Source organism: Aphanomyces invadans (assembly GCF_000520115.1).
Source record: "Aphanomyces invadans strain NJM9701 unplaced genomic scaffold supercont1.10, whole genome shotgun sequence".
NCBI lineage: Eukaryota > Oomycota > Saprolegniomycetes > Saprolegniales > Verrucalvaceae > Aphanomyces > Aphanomyces invadans.
The window spans coordinates 1,246,392-1,262,795 of NW_008580155.1; the positions used below are offsets into that span (position 1 = coordinate 1,246,392).

The following is a 16,404-nucleotide window of genomic DNA, read 5'->3' on the forward strand; positions in this document are numbered from 1 at the left end:
TGTGAAATCAACCGGATACGATGGAACGCATCCGGACAAGTCGATTCTTTCGGGACCACCGACAGCGCACGAGGATGGCGAAGCGTGTTGTGACCTTCGTGACCGGGAACAAGAAGAAGCTCGAAGAAGTGGTGGCCATCCTCGGCACTGACTTCCCCTTTGAGGTGCGCAATGTGTCGTTAGACCTTCCTGAGCTGCAAGGCGAACCTGAGTACGTGTCAGCGGAAAAGTGCCGCCTCGCTGCCGCCCAAGTGAACGGACCGGTATTGATCGAAGACACGTCGCTGTGCTTCAACGCCCTCGGAGGTCTCCCTGGCGTGTACATTAAGTGGTTCTTGGAAAAGACTGGCCACGACGGCTTGAACAATTTGTTGGCGGCATACCCAGACAAATCGGCGTACGCGCAGTGCATCTTTGCATTCCAAGATTTCCACCAAGGAAAGCCTGTGAACGAACCCGTGTTGTTTGTTGGTCGCACACACGGCAAGATTGTCCAGGCGCGGGGTAGCACGGACTTTGGTTGGGATGCCGTGTTCCAGCCCGACGGGTTTGACCAGACTTTTGGCGAATTGGACAAGTCCACCAAGAACACGATCTCGCACCGGTACCGCAGCCTCGAAAAGCTGCGCGACTACGCAGCCAAGTTATAAATGTGGACACAACTAGTTCTCGCATGGAAAGCCTGGTTCTTTCGTGTGTTGTTTGAAACCGCGTGAGCTCATTTAGTTTACGGCATGGGCCGACCCACGAACATCCGGCGCCGTTCGATCTCGTCATGTCCGATTCCAGATGTCCTTGACTCGAATGCTCGAGCGAATGGCACATGACAGGAAATATTGGGCAAGAGCATACACAGGTCCACAGGACGGCATTCGACAGGTCCTTGTTGCGTTCAGCGCGGTCATCCATCTTTGGGGCGAGTTGCCCACTGCGCCGGGCTGGTACTCGCATGTCCGTGTCTATGGCACACGGCACAGGGTCCTATTCGGTGGTCGTGGATCGCTGTGCTTCAAGAATCCCGGCTGCGTGGGACGCCGTCGGCAGGTTGGCACGGCCAACCTTTAAACGGACTACGTGGCACGGTCCACGTTCCCCCAGGATCGAACCTCCGAATCCATAGAGTTGCGTCCGTGCCGCGTCCTTTGATGCGTATGGCGCCAGCACGACATGCGAACGACGACGTCCTCGGGTGTACCCGAAAACCTCCGCGTGCTCCCTGGGGGCCCGAGCCTCAACGGTGCAAGTCGAAGGGGCTTTGCCAAACCTAGCCGACGGCGACGACCGACGGTGCCACGTGCGTCGTTGTAGAGTGGGCCACGCTGTGTGATCGATCCAACACATGGCCGAATCTTCCCGATCTACAGTACGCCACCGCGTTGCGACCGCGCCGTGATTGCTTGCACATGGGCGGCGGCGTCCCACTCGCTCGTTGACGCGATGACAACCGGCGCCATCGCGGGCCACTCATTGACGCGATGACGTGTTCAACCGGCGACTTGAAACGGTCACGGCGACTCGAATGGAACCGATCGCGGTGATCGGGCGCGTCCACGCGCTGGCCGACACGGGCGGCGACGTGCCCGACGGCCTGGGCGTGTGTGACTCGACGCTCACTTGGATACATCACGCGGAGGAGAAGCAGTTTGTGTTCAACCGTGTGGTCGACGCCAACGAGTCCCCCACGGACGTTGTCGGGGGCGACATGGTCGTTGCCGCTGCTGCTGGGATGAACACGGCCGTATTCGCCATCGGCCAAGTACGTGATCGCTTCCCATGTCGTTGGTGTGTCACGACGGCCGTAGCAAGGATCAGGCAAGTCGACAACACTCTTTGGCCCCGACGGCATCATTGCCTACGTCGCCAAGGGATTGCTTGTTGCACAGTGCTCCGTGGCCCTCAGCCTCGTTGAAATCTACGGCGACATGGCCACCGACGTGCTCCACGGCAATGCCCATGTGTTTCGACCGCAATACCATCCCTTGATCGGTGGCTACGGCGCCGACGTTGCTCGCATCGATGTGCCGGATGTCGCCATGCTCGTGCAAGTTCGTACCGCAAGCTCTAGCATGCCGTGACGGGGCATATTTCGTCGACTAGGTGCTGCGATTAGGCATTCGGGCCATGGCCATTGACGCAATTGTGACCAACAAAACCACGACCAAGTCCAGCCGCGTCGTGACGCTGCATGTGACCTCCATGGACGGCAAGCGCTGGTCCCGCGTTGACTTTGTCGATATGGCGGCCCCCGGCAATGCACGCCGCCCCCTCGTTCCAGGCGACGTGGGGTATCGACTGGAACAGGTATGGTTTGTTTGGCAAACAAAGAATCGCTCACGGACTGTCGCGACAGGGTCCAATGAACTTGATCGAGTGTGCCAAACTCTTAGCGGACGACGTGCCGGTGGACAAGGTGCCATTACAGGGAGCGTCGTCGCTCGTACGAGACATCGCTGCTTTCCCTGCCACGTGATCTTGACCTGTCGCAGGTGACGCTAGTCAGCCACACACTCGGCGGGCGGTGCAAGACGTTTGTGATTGCTCACGTGATTCAATCCGCCTTGCACAATGACGTATATGTAGTGTTGCGCTGGGCGATTGATCGCAAGTATGCGTAGGAGAACCTTGGTACCCTTCGGCTCGCCATGCTCCTTCGAGGCATTCGAAACGTCGTCGAGCCAAATGCGTATGGCGCCGCCTACATCGTGTCGCAAATCGAAGGTGACGTGCAAGGCGAACGCGACCACTTGGACAAGGTGAAGCGCCAGCTAAGCAGTGCTGCGTCCAAGTCGCTGCATCAGGACAGTGTCGAGGTGGACCACCAAAGCGCGCGGACCAAGATCAAGGCCCTCGAGTCGGTCGTCCATGCCTTTCAAGTACGTCGTTTCCTCGGATGCGTGTGCCCTGAGCGAGGGTCGGTAGAAATCTGCATTGGAACGCGCCGACGACTGGCTCAAGTTCAAACGACGGGTCGACAACGACGAAACGAAACTCGGGTCAAAGGTCGTGGCGAGCGACCGCACGATCCACCACTTGCATCTCGTGCGGCTCCACGACGACCGACTTTTTAGCGGGGTCATTGCGTATCACGTGGCAGCTGCCGACAGCAAGATGAGCCGCGACAGCACTGCTGACATCGTCCTCGTTGGCGGGGGCACTTGCGTCTCTGCCGCACACTGCGAGTTGCACGTACCAGTCCCTGGGACTGTCGAGGTGGTGGTTGTCGGAGCGCCAAGTGTAGTTTGCTTAGTCAATGGGCGTCCCCTTGCAGCTGGGGCGGCGCCGCGGGCACTAGTCCATGGAGACACCCTCACATGCGGCTCACGCAATGTGTTTCGAGTCGTGCATCCCGACGAAACCATCCACCCGTCTTCCCGTGATGACATTCAACATGTCAAGACATATCGGGACGCGTGGCTCGATCGAGGGGCGGTGCTCCAGACGTACCGACACCCCCTGGCGAATACACTGACGCATGACGAAGCGCAGCGCCGGTGCCATGCCGCTCTGACTTCGATTCTCGACCGCATTGCGTCGATTCGAACAATGTTTGCACAGAGCGTCGTGGACGTTGACGACGAGCGCGATGTGCACGACGTGATGCTCCAGGTTCGTCTCGCTATTCCCCCAACTTTTGCACAACCTTGAATAGCGAGGCGCCGCGCCACCGCCAAAGTACATGGCAACACGTGTACGCCCCGACACCATCAAGCGCCTCTCGACCGCCGCGATCGCGGAAATGAACGCTCTCGAGTCTCGGATATATTCGCGGGACACGATGCGCCTCCTAGATGCAGTCGACGAGTTCGCAGCGATGTGCCAAGAGCTCTGCACACCGATCGACGTCCGTGCGGTGCCGATGGTGAACCATGCCGCCATGACGAACGACGACGACCCCATCGACCGCGACCAAGTACGTTGCTTGAAATTCGCACCTGGCACGTCACGGGCAATCCATGGATTCCGTAGCTGTCGACGGACATTTGGGTAGTCCTATCGAATCCATCCAACGCACGTGAGCGCATAATCTTGCGACCAGCGGACTTTGAGATCCGCCTCGCGTTGTTGCGCGTGTTGTTTCAGCAGCACCAAGTCAAACGACCCGTCGGTGCCCCGTCGACGAAGACTGGAATCGCGCTTTCCCCCCGAGTCGCTGCCGGCACAGGCGACGGCGATCCCCTCCACCTCACGTCGACGGAAGAGCGGATTGGGGTTGCGAGGGTGCACTTGGGCAAACTTGCCTACTATTTTGACGTCGACGACGCGCTGCCGATCGTAAGCGACGCCGGCCAAGTCGTGGGCCATTTGATGGTGCAGATCCAGCCCCATGTGGCCCACACGGACGTCCACGCGGTCCGACCCGACAGGGTGCAGTTTATCCATCGCGTCAACCACGACGTGGATCACGAGGAAGAGCTGCGGGACGCGATTGGGATGGACGTGACGGTGGCGTATCGAGTCAACATTCGAGGCGCGCGGGGGCTCCCGCCCCAAGTCACGAGCAATGTCTTTGTCGAGTACGTCTTTTTCGAGGACAGCGCGGCCAACACAACAAGTCCGAGCGCGTGTAAATCGAGGCATCCCGTGATCGAGCAAGCGTTTATGCATCATGTGCTCATCACGGACGAATTTTGCCAGTACGTGGCAATGACAGCGCTCGAATTCCAGGTGCGTTCTCGCGCGGCATGTCGAGCCCCAATGTCACGGGAGGCGGTAGGTGTTTGGGTATCGAGGCGATCACGTTGTGGCGGGGCCGCAGAAGAAACGGGATGAAGTAAGGGGTGCGACGGATCCAAACGGGCTCGATCAACCAAGACGTTGTATGTGGTAGATGTTTTGGATGGAAATGGAAGCCAAGGCAATGCATGCCGTTGTCCAAGGGCTGCAGGAAAAGGTCGGGTCCCTCGAAAGCCAACTGCACACGCGCGAAGCGGAGTTGCGGCGGTGCCGAGCTCAAATCGACGTCGCCAAGCTGCATGAGACCAACGATACGACGCAGCAATCGCCTCCAGCGGTCGTCGAGGTTCGTGCCGCTCCGTGGTTCTAGCTCAAGGGACATCCGCACTAGGCAAAACATCCCGACGGCGCGAGTGAGGCTCAGGAGACGTGCAAAGCCGTCGGTCGACGTCGGCGGACACCCGATTTGAAACTGGCTGGGATGTTGGGCAAGGGACTGGACGACATCCGATCCGGCGTGTGCCTCGTCATGTGAACCGAGCAAGCGCCGTCCATGCCACACACACACACAGATCAACCACACATGAATATGAAAGCAGTTGGTGAGAATGCGAAGCTGTGTTCCCTCGCGGCAGCAATGCGATCGCAACCACAGCAGAAGTAGACGTCGTTTGACGGCCAATATACGCCGTCGTCATGTCGTCATTCGTGCGACCGTCGAGCGGCGCCGTCAGCCACCACACAAACGGCACTGGCCCACGGACAACAGCGGGACCATCCTTGGTGGCCACGGCGGGTGAGCTTCCAAGGTCGAGGCCGCCACCCGCGTCTCTGTGCACCCGCCGCGCGACCGCAGTTGAATATCGTTGAACCAAGAGCGACAGCACATGCCACCACCACGGCCAGCTACTTCAACGAGCATGGGCTCAACATCAAGCGGGAGTGCCCCTGTCGACGTCGATCCAGGTATCAAGATCGGCCGTCCGCAGATTCGTTCGCAGGGCAGTTCCGATGGTTCAGCGCAACACGGCCGGACCACGGATATGCACCCGCAACGTTGCCATGTGGGGAACCATCGTGGCGAGTCGACCAGCACGGCGAGTCTTTGTTGGCCACCCCTGTGAACAAATCTGTACGGGAGGGACACAGGCGTTGTCTCATGGCCGGGACAGGTGGCGAGCCCGCCACCATGTGCTAGGGACACGAGTTGGGATGGTCTCTGGGCAAGTTGTTCTGGAATCATTCTCACGCGTGTGAAGATGGGTAGAAACGACCTCGCCAGCTTGTTTCGGCAGAGGAGGCGGTTCGTGGCCGGCGTGATGGTTCATTTGGGGGATTGGCTGGTTGAAGTGGTTTACTCGTTTTGGAATCGGCTGCACGACGTTGTTGCTGTACACGGTGCACGCAAATACATTCCAAACGGTGGCGGATCTCTCGTGCTGTGGTGTTCCTAGATAGACACCACAGTACGTGGGACCGTCGACGACGTGATGCTGCGACTAGAAGGGCCGTCGGACGAAGCACGTGCACATCGGTGGCCTGTCTTGTATCATTTTCTGACCAAGATTGCGGAAGAACCGCTGAATGTTCTCGCAAGGGTGCCATCATCCTGGTGAAATCGAGAGCCATGACCCTGTGCATCTGATTGAAAAAAATCGCTTTGGGCATTCGTCGTCGTCCACACTGGTCACACTGTGCCTTCCCAAAGTCGGCGACAGAGGCGACACTCGAGGTTTGCAAAGATGTGTGTATCGGTCAAGGGGGGGGGGCACCACGTGGATGAAGTGCCTGCCGTCGACGATGCCTTCTCTCTCCAGCAGCACCCCCCCCCGCTCTCCGCAGCCTCCCCCACCGTCCACATGCTCTGCCGCATTGCACAAGCCCCATCGAGGTCGTTGTCAGACAATCTTCCATGCATATATATATTAAATAGCTTCACCGACGACACCGACAGACACCACTTACTCATGGAGAAGGTCAAACATCTCCATGAAGTAGTCGAGGGATTCCCCAAGGGACGGCAACGAGTCGACTTGGCACGGCGAAGGGCTTGTGTCGACCAAGGCCTTGAACGGATTCTGCGACGTGAACGCGAGCGGTTCAAGATCGTCGACCTGGACGACGTCGGCCTTGTCGTGGGTCTTTCGGCGACGCGCGGTTTTCCTCTTGGCAGACTTCTTGTCGGGGCGTTCGATGTACTTGGGTCGATGTCCGTCCTCCGAGTCGAACGAGATCTTTCGCCGGCGACTGAGGCCGCGATTCCACCGCGCGAGCTTCTCTTTGTACTTTTGGGCATGGGTTTGGGTCTGTCGAACGTTGCGCGTGCCCACGTGGGCCGCAATGACCTTCCACGGCCCGAGCGGGTGCATCTTGGACGCAGCGAGGAACCGCTCGTGCTCGGCACGGGTCCACGGACCTTCGCCTTCTTGAGTCGAGGCGGCCATTTTTGGCGGCGACGCCTGGGCTGCCTTCCGAGTTGTAGTCATGGTGCGGGAAATTCCAAAGTGACCATGAAGTGTCGTCGTGGGATTTGATCAGAGGAGCAAATCGTTGAAGTTAGCTTCACGAACGAGGCCACTTCTGGTGCACCAGCTGGCATGGACCACCCTGCCATGCACCGCACGGTCGCGACCGCCATGGCACCGCATTGCCCCCCAGCCATCGCATGGCGCGCCACCACGTTCGCGTTGCATGTGCACATTGCCCCCGCCCCCCCAACGTCACTTTGCACTTGTCTCGGCGACCCCCGGCCGCGCCGCCTCCCATCGTCCTGGATAACGTGTTCCTTCGGTCGACCACATCATGTTGGTCTTGGGGCCGCGACAGGCGGCCCTTTCCCCCCCGCCAGCTGAGCGGTATGGTGTATGCGTTCGGTCCAGTTTGTTCTTTTGGTGGTAAATTTGTTCGACGTTCAGTCGCGATGGACGGGGTTGCTTATTCCCATCTGCGTCATCAGCCGTGTGTGGCTCGTAGAGTGGTGACGACGATCTTGGTACAGAAACGACGCCGGCCTGTTGGCGCCACAGACGAACGATGCGCACCGCGTCGGTTTGGGCCCAGTCCAGCCCCCCCTCCTCGCTCGTTCCCCGCACCCTCTAGCAGCATAAGTGCAGCGGCAAACAACGTATGTGTCGTGAGGCATCGCCACGTCAAAGGCCGTCGCGGCCGAGACGTTTCTCCTGGGACCGTCCGTGTTTGACCATGCAGTAGCTGCTCGTGTCGTTGCTTGGCGGCCGACGCGGTGTGTTGTACTTGCTGGACCAACCAGTCGAGTAGCCCCCAAGCGTCGGAAGGGCTGTTACTGCTTGACATGGCGGCGGCCGTCCGTTGGAGCGAGTCGCGGCCTCTTCAAAAAACACGGGCGAGTGCCTCTGGTCCGCTTACTGACTCCTGGCCTGTCGTGCAGTGACTCAGTTCCGATCACGAGCGACGTAATGGTGTCGTCGGCGTCGAGGCCGATCAACACACGCAAGCGATTGCTTGCTCGGACACAACGTTGCAGTTCTACGGTACCCCTGTCCGGTCGATGGTCGACGGGGGGCCCTCGACCATCCCATTACATCGTCGCCGAAACAAACAGGGTCGCAGCATCCGCGACAGAGTTTGTCGGGGGGGTCGTCGAAGCACCTTGTTGTCTCGGCGAAAGGTCCCCAGACGATTTCGACGTCTATCCATGTAAGGTCGCAATTGGATGTCAGGAAGCGGGTGCGGGCCGCGGTTTTGTCTGAGATTTCCGACTCCAACACACCATGCAGCCACCGAATTGGATCTATTCCAAGGGCAACCAAGACGAATCGGCAACCCGTCGGTCCACCTCGGCGGCCTCGGCGCGAGTCCTCGCCAACGACGCCTGGTGCCTCCCCCCGGTCGTTCGCTAGATGAACTGAAACCTGTTGTGCATGAGATGGCCAACGAGACATGGTCCCGCTCCACTCTTGTACTCCGGTTTGATGTTTGGCCTAACGTGACGAGCCAAGGCACATCGCAGTGCGTCGCGCACGCTGCTGACCACAACTGGAACGCATCCACGTCTTGGGCTAGTCATCGTGATAGCTTCAAGTGCGCATGCAAATGGTAAACGCAATACTACGTCCCGTCGCTGTTGCGACGCCAGCGGCCTTGCCCCCCATGGCACCTCAGAACACTGCCCATGTCCCCCAGTATTGCATGAATTTGCGATGCGGAAGCATGGGTACAAGTCCGTCCCCCTCAAGTGCTAGATAAGATGGGTTTGCCGCCAACCCCCCCCCACTCTGCTCGAGATTTTAGTCGTTCGCGAGTTGGTGTTTTACTACTCGGCACGCACAAATATTGCCGCGGGCTTCGTGCAATGGCGTGCGAGATGCGTTGTGGCCCCATTCTTCGGACACAAAGTCAGGCGTAAGATGACGGCACTTGTCCTGGAGGCAGGGACGACGCCGCCGCATGCAATTCTGTCCGATGGCTTTGGCACGACGACGTACATGCAGTCTGTCCTCCATGCCCAGGGCTCTTCTGTACACGTGAAGTAGGCAATTGTCGGACGCCGTCCACGTGGCTCCCCTGCACAACAACATCGCGAGCATGCCACCCCGTCACGTTGCCGTCGTCGGCTAGAGGTACTCGCCTAGAGTAGACAGCGTGGCTTCCCGCAAGGCTCGACTGGGGCAGTCCTTTCTCAATGCCACCTCATGCGACGACATGCATGAACGCATGCTGGTGACGAGCGTGCGACCAACATGACCAGCGGCAGTCGTCCTGGGCTCGCCAGTGTGCCATGGCGCGGCATGGCCCAACTTCGAAAGACCGGCCGTTACGCTCGACGCTTCGAACTTCGTGTCCGAATTCACAAGGAACCACGGACCGAGAGAACCGTCGTCGTCGGCCGCGATCACGCATCGCTTTGCACCGCAGCTCCCGCCAAGCCCGGTCCTCCACCGCACTAGAGACGCAAGGAAACATCGCCACTCGGACGACCTTGACGATTCCTCGATGGGGACGAAAGGATTCGAAGCGATGGACATCGAGAGCTCCAACGGCCTCGCGTCCAAGGCTGCGAATGCGCTTTCACCGACCCGGACGCGCATGGGCGTCCTAGTCGTGGCATTGATTCTGGGCGTTCTCTTTGTCGTGCTCGTGGTGAGTTTCGCTGAAACGGACAGCATCCGCGTGGATCCCAACCTGCCACCTTCAGTGGCTGCACTCATGAACACAAACGTGTTGCCATGCACCGACTTTTACGAGTACGCTTGCGGGGGATGGCTCGCCAACACGTCGCTCCCACCCGATCGCTCATCGTACGCTCGGTCGTTCACGGCCATCCAGGACCAGAACGACGAGCTCATTCGATCGATCCTCGACGAGAAGTGGCCGCTCGTGTCGGAGCTGTTCGACTCGTGCATGAACACGACGATGTTGGACATGTTGGGCGCGGCGCCGCTCCGTCCCGACCTGGATGCCATTCGCGCGACCAAAACGAAGGACGAATTGCTTGCACTCATCGGGGCGTTGTCGATGAAAAGCCCAACCAACTTTTTGTTCCCAGCCTACATTGACGTTGACGAACAGCGCGGCCAGACGATGGTGTTGCATGTCGAACAAGGTCCGTCCGGCACCCACGATGTCCGATCGTTGCTCCACGGTGTTGTAGGCGGGATTACGTTACCCGATCGCGACGACTACGTGAACGCGACTCGCTTTGCAAAGCTTGACGTTCCGTATCGATCGATGATCACAAAGTTGATGACGTTGGCGGGGTGGCCAGAGCCCAAGAGCGCAGCGGACGTCGTCGTCCCGTTTGAAACCAAGATTGCGCAGGCGATGGTGCCGAAAGCAGCACTGCGCAATCCCCAAGCCACGTATAATCCCATGTCCAACATATCGGGGACGTTTCCGAGCATGGATCGAGTCTTCCGAGGCGCAAAGATCCTTCTCGACGACACGACGCGCGTCATTGTGGCGACTCCCGCATTCTTCCAAGCGGCGGAAGCGCTGGTGACGCAAACGCCGCTGGACGACTTGCAAACCGTCGTGGCCTTTCAGCTTGTGCTCGCCACGAGCGGTGGCTTGGCGGCGTCGTTTCGCAACGCGACGTTTGATTTCTTTGGAAAGACCCTCTTTGGCCTGCAGACCATGCGACCGCGCCACCAGCAGTGCACCGACAAAGTAAACGCTCATCTCGGGGAGCTCATGGCCCGGTACGGATTCGACCACGTTGGGTTGTTGAGTGGCGAGCTGTTGCATGGAGCGTGTGTACAACTCCACGAAGGAATTGGCTAAACAATGATGCACCTTAGGTACTTCATCCAGCGCGCGTTCAACCGCGCTTCGTTAGGAAGCATCGAAGACCTCGTCGGCGACATTCGCAGTACATTTCGCGGCCGCCTCGAGCGGAATCGTTGGATGGACGACAACACGCGCGCCGCAGCCTTGTCCAAGTTGGATGCCATGACGCAACTCGTCGGGTGTGTACACGGCTGTGACGCAAGTGTCCCTTGGTTCTCTGGCCGCTGGCTCACGCATGCACTTGTTGGCTGGCAGATACCCCCAAACTCGAGACGACTACCCTGTCGTGCTCGATCGCGGCGACTACTTTGGCAACGTCCAAGTGCTGGCCCAGATGGATCACATGCGCGCCATTTCTTTGCTCAACACCACGGTCGACAAAACCAAGTGGAGCATGCATGCGCATGCTGTCAATGCGTACTACAACCCGACGTTCAACCAGATTGTGTTTCCGGCAGGAATATTGCAGCCGCCATTTTTTGATGCCGACGCGGATGCGGCGATGAATTACGGCGCGATTGGAATGGTCATCGGGTACTGTTCGTCTCTAGTGTGATGGTATGGCGATTGTCGCTTGCATTCGTAGCCACGAAATCACCCATGGCTTCGACGATCAAGGACGCAACTTCAACGGCGATGGGCTTCTCAAGCCGTGGTGGAGCAACGACACCGCCGCGGCCTTCGAGGACAAGGCGAAATGCATGGTGGACCAGTACGCGCAAATGCCAGTCTACGGCAACGACCACACGACACTGCTTGGGATGGTAAATGGGGAGCTCACGCTGGGCGAGACAATCGCGGACGTTGGTGGCCTTGCCGTCGCGTTTCAAGCGTATGCCGTGCGGATGAAGAAGGCGTCGTTGAACGGCAAAACTTATGTACGTTCGAATCCGCCACGACATGTGGCCAGACTTTGATCGTACGTGCGTGGTAGACCGCCAGCGACACACTCGACCAGTTGTTCTTCTTGAGCTTTGCGCAGGCGTGGTGTCAGAAAGCCACCGATGAGCATCTACATGTACGAACAGTCTGAATCGACTGTACGGGGCGTGATGTCGTGGTGGGATGGTGCAGGTGTCGCTAAACGACGTGCATCCCCCTGGCAAGCAGCGCGTTCATGGCGCTGTCATGAACAACGACGACTTTGCAAGAGTGTTCAATTGCCCTGCCAACGCCCCGCTGAACCCAACCAAGAAATGCCGCATTTGGTAGCGGCGATGGCCATGCATCCCCAAGGAGTTTTGAAGTGAGAGCATAACCGTTGACAGAACCAGAGTGCTGTCTCGACTGGAACGTCAAGACCAGAAGTGTTTTTGCGTAAACAATCGAAGGGATTCTACATTCCACTTTTGTCGACATTCGCGCGTTTTGGCAATGTGACGAATCACGTGAGTGGCACGGTTGGTGGCTCTACACGATGTCGACGGCGCCATTGCGATGGGGCATCTTGGGATGCGGAAAGATCAGTAACGACTTCGTCATGGGGCTGGCCCTCGTTGCCAATGCCCAGGTAGTCGCGTGTGCCTCCCGGTCCCTCGACGCAGCCGTCGCGTTTGGCACACTCCACGGTACGACTTGCGCCTCACTTCAGTTGCGCATAACGGCCAAAGCGTTCAGGCATCCCGACGTGGTATGGCTCGTACGACGCCCTGTGCAGAGATCCACAAGTAGATGTTGTGTACGTTGGCACGCTGCATACGCACCACCACCCCCACACGATGCTTGCGCTCTCGCACAACAAGCACGTGCTGGTGGAGAAGCCAATGGCACTGAATCGCCGCGACGCGGCGGACATGGTGTCCCTTGCGAAAGCCAAGGGTCTATTCCTCATGGAAGCCATGTGGACGCGATTCTTTCCTGCCATCCAACACGTCCGATCACTTCTCGCGGACGGTGTGATTGGCTACGTCCATGCTGTTCATGCTGACATGGGCTTTGCATTCCCGAGCTCGGCCGACCGCATCTGGAAGCGCGACTTGGGCGGCGGCGGTCTCTTGGACATTGGTACGTTGACCCGCCTCCAACGATCCCCCTCGTCTTGTTCATTCTTCATCGACTGTCAAGGCATCTACCCGCTGGCTTTTGTGTCGATGGTCTTCCCCGACGAAGCGCCCATCAATGTCCACACCGTCGGCAGTCTGTCCGACGATGGCGTCGATGTTTTCGCCGTTGTGACGCTGCAGTACTCGCGCCACCGATATGGCACGATCCAGTACTCATGCCTGGCCGACTTTCGCGAAGAAGTGACGATTTTGGGGTCGAAAGGTCGGCTGGTCATCGATGCCCCGGCGCACACCCCGACGCGGGTGCGTCTTGACCGTGGGTCAGATGTCGAAACAGTTGAATTTCCGCTGCCGACGCCAGCACCATCGTCTAGCGCGTTCAACTTTGGAGGGTCCGTCGGCCTGAGCTACGAAGCGGCGGCGGTCGGAAAAGCGATTCGCATCGACCATGCGACCGAATGCGCCGAGTACCCGCTATCCGAGTCGCTCTTCCTCGCTGGCCTCATGGACACGATCAGGCGAGACCTTGGCGTTGTCTACGACGCCGATCTCACCCCGAGTTACTTGTAATGGAAGCCATGGACAGGCTGCCGACTGTTCCAATGGATGGAAGCTTTGTTCCGTCACGCGAATTTCTAGCCGCGACGACTTTGGTCAGCTAATAATGTGGCCATGATCTGGACAGGAAGCCCTGCGACACACGGCCTCGAATGCACATGGTCAAACGAACTGGATGGAGACAAGATCGTATGAATTGGAATGGTTTCTCTGTGTTCAAAGGTGCCCTCTACAAGTCGAGCGCTCCTACCAATTGCCTTTGCCTCCGCGCTTGTTAAATAGAGAAGGAGATCGGGGACGTGGTGGTCGCGATGCAAGCAGCCTTTCGCACGCAAGTCAGTCTGCCTTCCCGGCGCCGTTGCTGACAGGCAGAGGCCTTGAGGAATGTTGAGGTGGTGGTGGTGGCGGTTGGAGCCACCGCAGGTGAGCTTAGATATCGTCGCTGTCTTCGTCTTCGTTTGCAATGGCACGTTGCCGCCGCTTGAATGCAAGCCGATTCAGAGGCATGTCTTCGTCGTCTTCTTCCTCCGACGACGTAACTTGGCGTCGGCTGCGTTTTCGGGAAGCCGGAGCTCGAACTACGATGGGGTCGTGGTCCTCTTCATCATCGTGTTCATCTTCTTGTTCATGCATGGGCGCATCCACGTCATCCTGCGCGGCAGGTTCAACGGGTACGTGTTCTCCGTCGCTCCCGTCCTCATCACTGTAGACGGACTCGAGCGACCGCTGTCTCTGCCGACGCCTGCTATCTTCGTCTTCGGACGCCAGGAACGAATCGTCGCTGTCGTACTCGTTCGCACTTTCATACATGATCTCGTCGTCGGAGAACTCGTCGCTTCCATGTCGATGAAGAGTCAATGCCTGAGGGCGATGCATGCCGCTGTCCGCCAAGCGCCACACATCATGTCGCGGTCGATGCGGCATCCGGTGTGGCGACGCGTTGCGTGGAGCGTCGGGCCGTCCGCCGTCCGCAATGTGGGTTCTGATTTCAATAAACAATTCCCGCTCCATGTCTTCCATTCGAAACAAATAGTGTCCTGCAACGACGTCGTGAGTGTGCCACGGCACTCCACTAAACGTGGGCAGAGGGGGAGCGTCCGATGGGGACAACTAGATGACTTACCGGGAGGGACATGCAGCCGAAGATTCCTGAACTCGACCATGCCGTGGCTCGCACTCACCGTTCGCACTAAGACGGGCTGACCGGGATCGTCCATCGGGCTCACCGTGAGCCGGACGTCGCTAAAGTACTGCGGAAACACGAGGCGGTCGTCGTCGCCGCTTTCTGCCATAAAAACGGGAAATCCTTCTGTCTGCTCCTCGTCCTAACCACGCGCGACCTCACATCGTGATGGCAATCCCAACGACGATCCATCAAGCACGATCCAAATCGGCCAATTCGATAACCTTCCATGGACGCCATCAATAGTGTACCTCTTCCAGTTGGAGCAGCGCAATTTGGCAGTCCTGGCCATCCGCGTACGCTTCCAAGACGCTCGGAAACTCGACAATGCCAAACGCGTTCCTGAACAAGTGACGATATAGGTCGTCATGCAGTGGTGGCGACGACGTACCGCATCGTGGGGTTGCCGTCCGTGTTGATGTCATCTTGGTCGACGACAACATTGCGGCGGATGCGAAGCTCGTCGGCCTCGAGATTCTCTACGCGCACGACCCACGGACTGGTATTGTCGTCGCCATCATCGTCGTTGTCGCTCGCGAAGGTATCGGAATCACTTGCAAGCAGCGCCATCGCTTCTTCGTGATCGCTGATTTCAACGCGAAGTTGCCGCCGATCTTGGTTATTCCCCCACGCATCACGGTTGTCGTTGACGGCATCTGCGCTTTCAGACGCTGGTGGAAGCATCAAGCGACGGAGTTGCTGGTGCAGCTCAAACGAATTTTTGGCACATTGAAACGCTGCCTCTTCGTCTGCCTCGGATTTCCCGTTGGGGTACACGATGCGAATGACATTCCATAGCGTGAGGTTGACGTTGAGGGCGCGGATACAGCCGCAAATCTGCTCGCGACACACTGGACACGAACATTGGACGCCGGGACCTTGCGCTTCACATGCCTGCAGCAAGCACAACCGACTATCCATGTCGGAAATGCATTCATTGACGAAGCGAACAAGGGCAACGCGCAGCGCTCTCGTACCAGAACGTATGCCCGCACCCCAAGCTCAAGGGCTAACGGTACACGCACGGAATCACTACATTGTCAGCAACACACACAGCGAGGGCATCGTCATGCAGCAGGGCTCACCTTGTACAGGCAATCGTGGCAGATGATGCACTGCAGTTCCTCGAGTACTTGGTTCCGATCGCCCATGATCCAAACTGACCGGCCCGATTTTTGCTTGATAAATTTTCAGTCAAATTAAATTAATTTTCTTGATATTTGCATGCAATACAATTCGTTAGACTGACCAATCGGAAACATTGAGCATTCCGTCGGCATCGGATGAGCGACCTTCGGCGCCAAGTCCTGCAAGTGTACAAGGCGTGCCTGGTTTCTGCAGCCAAGTGCCCACAGCACATTCACCGCGAGACCATGCGTGCCTACGTCCGCTTGAAGTTTCGTGAAAAGATGCATGTTCGAGATACGCAAGCACTCAATATCCTCCTCCAGGATGCCAAGGAAGAACTCGAGCGCATGGACTACTACCACTCGATGTACCGCGCTGGCCAAGCGAACAAAGCCACAGTATTCAACCGTAGCGCGCCTGTGTTAGCTCCGACATGCCCCAATTGCAACCACACGTTCGAGTCCCAGTTGATGCGGTTCTGCGCCATGTGTGGCGTGAAGCGGCCGACGCTCGCCTCGTAGCCTCCCCACACGATAGATTGTATCATACACATGTGGCGTGAGAATTGATTGAGATTTTTTTTACACGAGTGTG

At 58.2% G+C, this 16,404-nt stretch overlaps 7 protein-coding genes across 8 annotated transcripts; 5 read left to right on the forward strand and 2 right to left on the reverse strand.

The window, feature by feature from the left end:
• Positions 1-45: 45 nt before the first annotated feature.
• H310_06066 (RdgB/HAM1 family non-canonical purine NTP pyrophosphatase) lies at positions 46-714 on the forward strand. The gene has a single exon (XM_008870978.1). The coding sequence runs from the start codon at positions 75-77 to the stop codon at positions 648-650; it is 576 nt and encodes a 191-aa protein (XP_008869200.1). The 5' UTR covers positions 46-74; the 3' UTR covers positions 651-714.
• A 773-nt stretch (positions 715-1,487) lies between these two features.
• On the forward strand, positions 1,488-5,578 carry H310_06067. Of its 2 annotated transcripts, none has more exons than XM_008870979.1 (12): positions 1,488-1,756; positions 1,803-2,045; positions 2,098-2,301; positions 2,351-2,437; positions 2,487-2,570; positions 2,616-2,873; positions 2,920-3,606; positions 3,650-3,910; positions 3,967-4,665; positions 4,715-4,771; positions 4,829-5,020; positions 5,066-5,578. In XM_008870979.1, the coding sequence occupies exons 1-12, from the start codon at positions 1,520-1,522 to the stop codon at positions 5,207-5,209; spliced, it is 3,153 nt and encodes a 1,050-aa protein (XP_008869201.1). In that variant the 5' UTR covers positions 1,488-1,519; the 3' UTR covers positions 5,210-5,578. The 2 variants fall into 2 exon arrangements, with proteins under 2 accessions (XP_008869201.1, XP_008869202.1); XM_008870980.1 differs by having other exon boundaries at positions 1,803-2,039.
• Positions 5,579-6,581: 1,003 nt separating this feature from the next.
• On the reverse strand, positions 6,582-7,167 carry H310_06068 (hypothetical protein). The gene has a single exon (XM_008870981.1). It carries the CDS (start codon positions 7,158-7,160, stop codon positions 6,636-6,638), a length of 525 nt encoding a protein of 174 aa, XP_008869203.1. The 5' UTR covers positions 7,161-7,167; the 3' UTR covers positions 6,582-6,635.
• A 2,335-nt stretch (positions 7,168-9,502) lies between these two features.
• Positions 9,503-12,296, forward strand: H310_06069 (hypothetical protein). Its single transcript, XM_008870982.1, has 7 exons — positions 9,503-10,255; positions 10,304-10,850; positions 10,950-11,117; positions 11,194-11,472; positions 11,525-11,816; positions 11,873-11,956; positions 12,013-12,296. Exons 1-7 carry the CDS (start codon positions 9,646-9,648, stop codon positions 12,148-12,150), a joined length of 2,118 nt encoding a protein of 705 aa, XP_008869204.1. The 5' UTR covers positions 9,503-9,645; the 3' UTR covers positions 12,151-12,296.
• A 17-nt stretch (positions 12,297-12,313) lies between these two features.
• H310_06070 (hypothetical protein) lies at positions 12,314-13,711 on the forward strand. Its single transcript, XM_008870983.1, has 3 exons — positions 12,314-12,506; positions 12,556-12,942; positions 13,003-13,711. The coding sequence occupies exons 1-3, from the start codon at positions 12,356-12,358 to the stop codon at positions 13,509-13,511; spliced, it is 1,047 nt and encodes a 348-aa protein (XP_008869205.1). The 5' UTR covers positions 12,314-12,355; the 3' UTR covers positions 13,512-13,711.
• H310_06071 (hypothetical protein) lies at positions 13,690-15,833 on the reverse strand (the record flags this gene model as incomplete). The annotated part of the gene is made up of 6 exons (XM_008870984.1): positions 13,690-14,536; positions 14,623-14,824; positions 14,934-15,024; positions 15,074-15,595; positions 15,660-15,691; positions 15,768-15,833. 6 exons carry the CDS (start codon positions 15,831-15,833, stop codon positions 13,929-13,931), a joined length of 1,521 nt encoding a protein of 506 aa, XP_008869206.1. The 3' UTR covers positions 13,690-13,928.
• A 102-nt stretch (positions 15,834-15,935) lies between these two features.
• Positions 15,936-16,395, forward strand: H310_06072 (hypothetical protein). The gene has a single exon (XM_008870985.1). The coding sequence runs from the start codon at positions 15,966-15,968 to the stop codon at positions 16,329-16,331; it is 366 nt and encodes a 121-aa protein (XP_008869207.1). The 5' UTR covers positions 15,936-15,965; the 3' UTR covers positions 16,332-16,395.
• Positions 16,396-16,404: the final 9 nt, after the last annotated feature.

Coding starts and splice junctions, on each gene's coding strand:
- H310_06068 (XM_008870981.1), bottom strand. CDS start 7,160: ATGACTACAACTCGGAAGGCAGCCCAGGCGTCGCCGCCAAAAATGGCC.
- H310_06072 (XM_008870985.1), top strand. CDS start 15,966: ATGAGCGACCTTCGGCGCCAAGTCCTGCAAGTGTACAAGGCGTGCCTG.
- H310_06070 (XM_008870983.1), top strand. CDS start 12,356: ATGTCGACGGCGCCATTGCGATGGGGCATCTTGGGATGCGGAAAGATC. Junction 12,507..12,555: donor CGCGTTTGGCACACTCCACG/GTACGACTTGCG, acceptor CAAAGCGTTCAG/GCATCCCGACGTGGTATGGC. Junction 12,943..13,002: donor CGGCGGTCTCTTGGACATTG/GTACGTTGACCC, acceptor TCGACTGTCAAG/GCATCTACCCGCTGGCTTTT.
- H310_06067 (XM_008870979.1), top strand. CDS start 1,520: ATGGAACCGATCGCGGTGATCGGGCGCGTCCACGCGCTGGCCGACACG. Junction 2,046..2,097: donor ATGTCGCCATGCTCGTGCAA/GTTCGTACCGCA, acceptor TTCGTCGACTAG/GTGCTGCGATTAGGCATTCG. Junction 2,571..2,615: donor AATCCGCCTTGCACAATGAC/GTATATGTAGTG, acceptor AAGTATGCGTAG/GAGAACCTTGGTACCCTTCG.
- H310_06066 (XM_008870978.1), top strand. CDS start 75: ATGGCGAAGCGTGTTGTGACCTTCGTGACCGGGAACAAGAAGAAGCTC.
- H310_06069 (XM_008870982.1), top strand. CDS start 9,646: ATGGGGACGAAAGGATTCGAAGCGATGGACATCGAGAGCTCCAACGGC. Junction 10,851..10,949: donor CTCGGGGAGCTCATGGCCCG/GTACGGATTCGA, acceptor GATGCACCTTAG/GTACTTCATCCAGCGCGCGT. Junction 11,473..11,524: donor GCGATTGGAATGGTCATCGG/GTACTGTTCGTC, acceptor TTGCATTCGTAG/CCACGAAATCACCCATGGCT.